At 35.4% G+C, this 6753-nt stretch overlaps 1 protein-coding gene across 4 annotated transcripts; it reads right to left on the reverse strand.

The window, feature by feature from the left end:
• Positions 1 to 402: 402 nt before the first annotated feature.
• On the reverse strand, positions 403 to 3879 carry LOC111369381 (hsp70 nucleotide exchange factor FES1-like). Of its 4 annotated transcripts, none has more exons than XM_022990876.1 (7): positions 3861 to 3879; positions 3552 to 3653; positions 3142 to 3284; positions 2988 to 3038; positions 2632 to 2853; positions 2411 to 2513; positions 403 to 1216 (listed from the first exon to the last, which is right to left on the reverse strand). In XM_022990876.1, exons 2-7 carry the CDS (start codon positions 3635 to 3637, stop codon positions 685 to 687), a joined length of 1137 nt encoding a protein of 378 aa, XP_022846644.1. In that variant the 5' UTR covers positions 3638 to 3653; positions 3861 to 3879; the 3' UTR covers positions 403 to 684. The 4 variants fall into 4 exon arrangements, with proteins under 4 accessions (XP_022846644.1, XP_022846643.1, XP_022846641.1 ...); XM_022990875.1 differs by having other exon boundaries at positions 3797 to 3875; XM_022990873.1 differs by lacking the exon at positions 3861 to 3879 and adding an exon at positions 3743 to 3843.
• Positions 3880 to 6753: the final 2874 nt, after the last annotated feature.

Below are 6753 nucleotides of genomic sequence, written 5' to 3' on the forward strand. Positions count from 1 at the left end.
GAGACGTTCTTCCAAAATCAATTTAAACTATAATTCAATTTCATGTGCCATCAAATGCAGCCTCAATATTTATGTATTTTATCACAGCGATTCATTTGATTTTAGAGCCTGTTTGGAAATGATTTTGAAAATTGATTTTTTGACCGTTAGGAGAAAAGTGAAATTCACCTGTGAGAGAAGAAGTCAAATATGACGACTGGAATAGTGAAATAACGGTAAAAAAGTCAGACCCAAACAGACCACCCTTGGTTGCAGGCATGTCAAAAACAATGAAGAAATGTTTAGAATTTTATATCGATAAGCCTCAGTTCCTTCTTACAAGAGTAATAATAAGGATAAAATCAAACTTGCAAAATAAACACAGAATATAGAGTGGTAAGAGTTTCTGTATGATAAAGAAAATAAGTGTAAGAAAACAACAATATACCTCATCAATGGTTCAGTAAATTCAATATCACATCTAATCATCCACTTAATGTGCAAAAGAGCAAAAGAACAGATAATCAAAACTGAGGAAGAACTGAAAAAGAAAAAATTCATCTGGACTTTCAGGGAAGAGCTTAAGGGAAGCCGGAAAAAAAGCTTCCATTTAAGCAATACGACTAAATTTCCACAGAAACATTTTTATCCATATATTTGAATAAGAGCAAAGAGAAACTAGACCACTATCCTCCCATAGCTGCATTAAGCAGCACTGCCAGATGAGGGTCCTGGACCAAGTAATAATGGCGCCTCCTTTTCCTCCTTTTTGGTACTAGATTTTGCATCAGGATTCCGGTTTGCACCCCAAGCTCTAAGAGGAGGCTCGAAATGCTTACTGGCTACATCTGGTGGAAGAGCATCTTCTCCAGGGAGAACAAGAAGCCCCATCTCTCGAAGAGAAGATGGTTCATTATAGCAGGCGAGCCAAAGGGAGTCGACAAGGTGCCTTTCCTCTTGGGCAGCACCTAGGTCTTCAGCTGACATCTCGCTGATCCCCTTAATCCGTTCTTGTAAAATTTGCTTCAGTTTGTCATCTTCCTCACTTGGATGAGCATCCTGCTTGCCTAACCTGTAGCGAGCTAGCTCAAGAAGGCCTTGGAGTGCGCCTTCACGTACTTCTGCATCTTCACTTGAAGCCAGGTGCATCATAATACGCAGAAATCCTAGCTCAGCAACTACATCACAATCTGAATGATTCTCGTGAAGTAAATAATGGATCAAGTTAAGAGCTTTCCTGCAAAAATTACAGTTGCTTGTGAATAAAGAGGGAAAAATATACAACTTTAGGCAGAAGAAATAAAAGTTACAATAAAAACTAATACAAATACGATTGTGAATCAATCTTAGAGCACGTTTGCAAACACTAAGAACATCAATTTTTAGCTTTAGATCTGCTTTTATCATATGATGCTTAAACTAAGCTGAAAATCACCAAAACCTGTGGGCAAACCTTGGGAAAGTTATCTTATTTACAATTGAATTCACGATAATGGGTATTCTCCTTCCCATAGGGAATGAGAGAAGCCAAGACGCAATACGTGTCGGACTCTGACCTGTGATTTTTGATAAACAGTAGGACACAACATGTTGGCAACACATCAACTATTATAATTATTATTTTTTTATATTTTAGTTTTACTTTTCTTTTTTTTTAATATTTATAGTGTAGAACATCTCTTGTTTTAATTTTTAATCTTTAAAATTGCATTGTCTTTTTGCAATTGATAATTATTGCAGGCAAAGGAAAGGGACGTGTAGAGAAGTATTTGGCGTTTCTTGAATTTAAAGTTATGTTAGCAGAGGCTAAATTGTAATTTTTATTTTTTAAGTTTTGAAAAAGAAAGTTGTAATTGTATAGAAATGTTTCCAACTCGATTTTGGGTCGAAAATTGACCCACACTACTTTTAACTAAAAACATGACATTTTCAAATTGAACATGTTTTTAGTAACTGAACTTCATATTAGGGTTTCACTTTCACCTTGCACCATCACACACAGTGAAACACTAAGATGGGGTTTCACCATCAGTCACTCCATCCCCAGCTCAGCTTATTCCAACCTTTCTCCTTCCCTCATCCACCCGCCATTGTGGGACCGACTGATGAAGATGCCACCAGGTTAATTTTACATTTTAACTTCTTCTTTTTTTTTAACTATGTTGCCCTGTCGGCAGCATTTTCACCGCATGTCTATGACGTGTCAGTGAAGTGGAGTCAATCCATAAAATCCAATCAGAAAAAGGTTATGCCACCTGGCATGTCTGATAGGTGTCGACGGCGTGTCGGATCGTGCAGGTGTCCGACACGCGTCATAAACAAACTCGTGGGAGCCGGAGGCTTGACAGTGCATCAGAGCCAGAGAGTCACCAGGTCAAAACTCTGTACAGTAGTCATAAAATTCATCACCAAACTGAAGGAAAACATGTACCTCTGAAATCTCTGACTCTCAGAACTTAAAGCATCTCTAAGAGCTGCATAACCATTTGCAAGGCGAAAGGCGGCAATTCCAGGCCTGTTATGCCTAATTAGAGCTGAAAGTATTTGATAACCAAAAAACAACACATTAGCTGGATTTGTCATGCCAGATTGCATGCAGTGAAAGTGAGGAATAGGCTCGACAAAACAAGAAAGAACTTAAATATTCCTCACACGAGATTGCACCAAGCGCTTTGGTGCGCACGGTAACATCAGGATCTGAAGTAAAATTTGACAAGAGTGGTTCTAGGCCATTAGCTTCCATGACCATTTGTTGACTCTTAGGGTTGTTCTGAACAATTGTACTTACAACTTCTGCAGCCTTAGCTCTGATGATAGCATGGGAATTCTTCAAGTAGCCAAGGAGAGGTACTAAGCCACCAATGGAGTGAAGATCTGGACAAGGCATACGGACCAAGGGCATAAGGCAAACATTTCAATGACCAGATCAGGTTGAGGAAGCCACTCGTACAAATTTTATTATTTTCAAGATATGCTCCAGAAACAGACTATATGACTAACATACTCACCATTGGCATTGTCAATAGACTCCACGTGCTCTTGTAGCTCATCCAACATATCTGAAAGCACACAGAAACCAGTAAATATTCAATCTTCACCACAGTAGCTAAAAACTGAATCAGTAAAGAGAAATGGAAGCACATAATTTTCAGTATTTATCACCTTCAATATCTTGAGGAGTTACTCCCTGAGACTGCAGTACCTGCTCTGGGGTTTGCATAACAAGAGTTATCTCTTTCATTCTTCTAATAACATCAACACTCTGAGCTTGCATAGCCTCCATGAACCATCTCCTATCCTCCTCACTAAACCCATTAACAACGCATTAATTAACCCTAAATTCTCACAGTTGAAACAACAGCTGAACTCCAATAACAGCAAAAAGAATGAACCCTTGTAGTATCTAATGTTGTATTAAATACACCAGAAACCCATAATTGAATAAATCCGGATATAAAAAACCCCAGCAGGAATTCAAATATTTATTCAAAAATGCTATATTTCTAATCGTCCTTACAGTCCAAACATAAAAGATAAATTAAAGAACATAGATACAAAAATTAAACGAGTACCTTAAATTACCAGCAGAACCAGTGCCATCTGAGTGAGAGAGACTCCATTTAAGTAAACCGTCCCAGTTAGGGCTCTCTTTAGCCATTTCTTATCTAATCAAACTGGAAAATTTATCAAATAATATCAAATCTTTATGGTAGAACCAGAAGAAAATTTCGCTGCAAGCAAAAATATTAACAGAAATTCTTACAGTAAGCCAAAGATTTAAATGGGAAAGTAGTGAAACGGGGTTTCAAGAACTCACTTGAAGATTCAAATATTATCTTCTAAAACCAGGAATTATACAATATCAGTTCTACAAGACTGACCTCGATGGGTTTTTGTGAATGGGCTGGATCTATTGTAGGATATAATTTCGGCTAGCCCCACTTATGTTGTTGGTCCATGTTTTAATTTGTTCTTTATTTTCCTTTTATTTCTTGTTTTTTATTTTTTATTTATTATTTTTTTGTCTGTGTGATTCTTGAATTGCCATCCCATTAAGACATTATAATTGAGGTTACAAACAAAGATCTTAATTTTGAAAACCATCTTCGTAGAGGTGTAAATTGAGATCATATCGTGCTACTATGACTTGATTTTGATGTGGTCTACAGATATTTAAAATTATTTGAAGAATGACATAGTCGTGTTGGATCGAACATTATCGAACCTACACGCTTTACAATTTCCTATGTAGGATTACGAAACTTCTTTTATAATTTTTTTCAATAATAGGCTTACATGATTCACTTTAGGTGAGTCACAAGCGTTTAATTATATATGACATATTTAACAGGTAGAAGTGGACAATAAGAATTAAAGAAAAGTAGTTGAGTTTTTGCTTTTATCGAGTGCACAATATTTCCAATCAAAGTTTTAATTTTTATGATGATTTTCCATTTATTTCTTGTTGTTATGGGATATTTAATCTTGTCCAAAAAATAATGTTCAAGTCATTATTAGAGTAGAAAATTTTATGCCAATGTGGAGTAATTTCAAGAATAAGTAAATTCCGTTTAAGGTTGAATGGCCTCATTGTTTATTTCGTGCCCATCCCTCATTTAACGACATGTGCTAATCATCACATTATTTACGAGAATGGAAAGATAGCAAGATAAAAACCATCGTATTGTTGCACGAAAAATGTCTACTCAATTAATTTTACAATATAATTGGCTCAAAGATCATAGAATCTTTGGAACGTTATGTAGATAATTGATTAAAATTGTGATCCTACATACTTTTTATAGTGAATCCTGGAATTAACTTGTGCTTAGTCCATAGAGAGCCTCTTCAATTGACACTACTTAATTTCAAGAATATGATTTGAACTCGATGTATTTAACTAATTGATTAAGATGACATTATATATCGTTACCATATATTTATTTCCTCTGCACGTAGTAAAATCCTGCCATACATTTGATTCAGAGTCCATTTAAGGTAAGGTGGGGTGAAGGTGGGGTAGGGTTGGCAAGAAGAAGAACTGTGTTTTATTCTTTTTCTTTTTCATTTTTTTTTTGGTTTTTTTAAAATTATTTTATGTGGAAAAAAAAGTAACTTACCATTTTACCCTTGTTGAAATGTCAAAAAATATGGTTAAACTCAATTTTTCTAGTCAACGGACAGTAATTTGGACTGAAACCATCCATTTATCCTCTAATCGCATACAATTGAAAGGTCTGGGATCACGGATGCAATAGATAAAAGATTAAGGATTGCAAAGATTTGACAATATTGGGACCTTGTTTGTGTTAGGGTAATTGGCACAAATTGGCCCTACCTTTCAATGTCATTGTGCAAAACATGGGTAATTGGCACAAAACGTTCAACTTTTCATTTTTTTGCATTTTTGCCCATATTTCTACATTTCTTTGCGCTAAACGTTCTTTTTACCATTTTTTGATGTAAAATGATTAAAATACCCTTCTATTTAAACAAAACAAAAAGGAAAAAGAAAAAAATTGCAACTATAAGCCCAGACTTTTCACATGTGCAAATCAGCCCAAAATTAAAAAAAAAAACACTTCTTCCACACCTTACCCCCCACTCTCATTCCACCGTCGGTCAAAAATCCTAAATTGCTTCGTTTGAATGGTGAATTACAACAATTGATTCACTACCTAGAGTCGTTACACTTTGAATTGTATTCTAGTTGGAGCAACTTGTTGATTGTAGATGTTGAGAAATACCAATTGAAATGGGATTGAAGGTTTTGTGTTTTCTCTGTTTTTTGAATGAACTGACATGTCCAGGCAAAATTGGGGAAGACACATATGCTCATTGGATGCAACATGAGGAGTAGGTACTCGAGTTGGTGGTCCGCGATCATGGGTCCCACCACCAGCGCCGAAAAATTCTCCTGAAAACAGCGAAATGCCTATGTTCGAAGCCGCGGCCTGTTTGGTTTGATTACGTGAATTAAATGACATTTGAGGACCATGGACAGGGACATCTTGGTGTATATATTCGACTGAAATGTTGGGAATGGCATGAGTCTTGTCGGAACAGGTGGTGCCGCTCCGTATTTGCATTTGTGAATTTGATATTTTTGCTTGCAATTTCTACCAAATCTGTTGGCATGATAATTGGATGTTTGGTGGTATGTGCAGAGGGGAGTGAGGGCTATCTGGCGGTGGTTGGCCAGAGTTTTTTGGCTTCAAAGTGGATAGATTTAAGGTGCTTTAGTGACTTTTTTTTTTTTTTTTTTTTAATTTTGGGCTAATTTGCTTATATAGAAAGTTTGGGCTTATAGTTGTAATTTTTTCTTTTCTTTTCTTTTTTGTTTTGTTTAAATAAAAGGGTATTTTGATCATTTTACGTCAAAAAATGGTAAAAAAGACGTTTAGCGCAAAGAAATGTGGAATTAGGGATAAAAATGCCAAAAAATAAAAGGTATGGACGTTTTCCACAATAAGCTTGAAAGGTAAGGATGTTTTGTGCCAATTACATGCAAAACATTCATACCTTTCATTTTTTGACATTTCCATCCCTACTTTTCGCATTTCATTGCGCAAAATGTCATTTTCATCCACTTTTGATGATTTTACCCTCCTATTCAAATAAAATAAAATAAAAAGAAAAGAAAAGAAAAGAAAAAACAAAGAACTAATTGCAACCATAGTCTCAAAATTTCAAAAATTAACAAATGAGTTACAAATATATAGTTAAAAATCATAACTAAAAAAAATAAAAATAATTTATTCTTAATGTGAATTA

Source organism: Olea europaea, chromosome 20 (genome assembly GCF_002742605.1).
Source record: "Olea europaea var. sylvestris chromosome 20, O_europaea_v1, whole genome shotgun sequence".
Taxonomy (NCBI): domain Eukaryota; kingdom Viridiplantae; phylum Streptophyta; class Magnoliopsida; order Lamiales; family Oleaceae; genus Olea; species Olea europaea.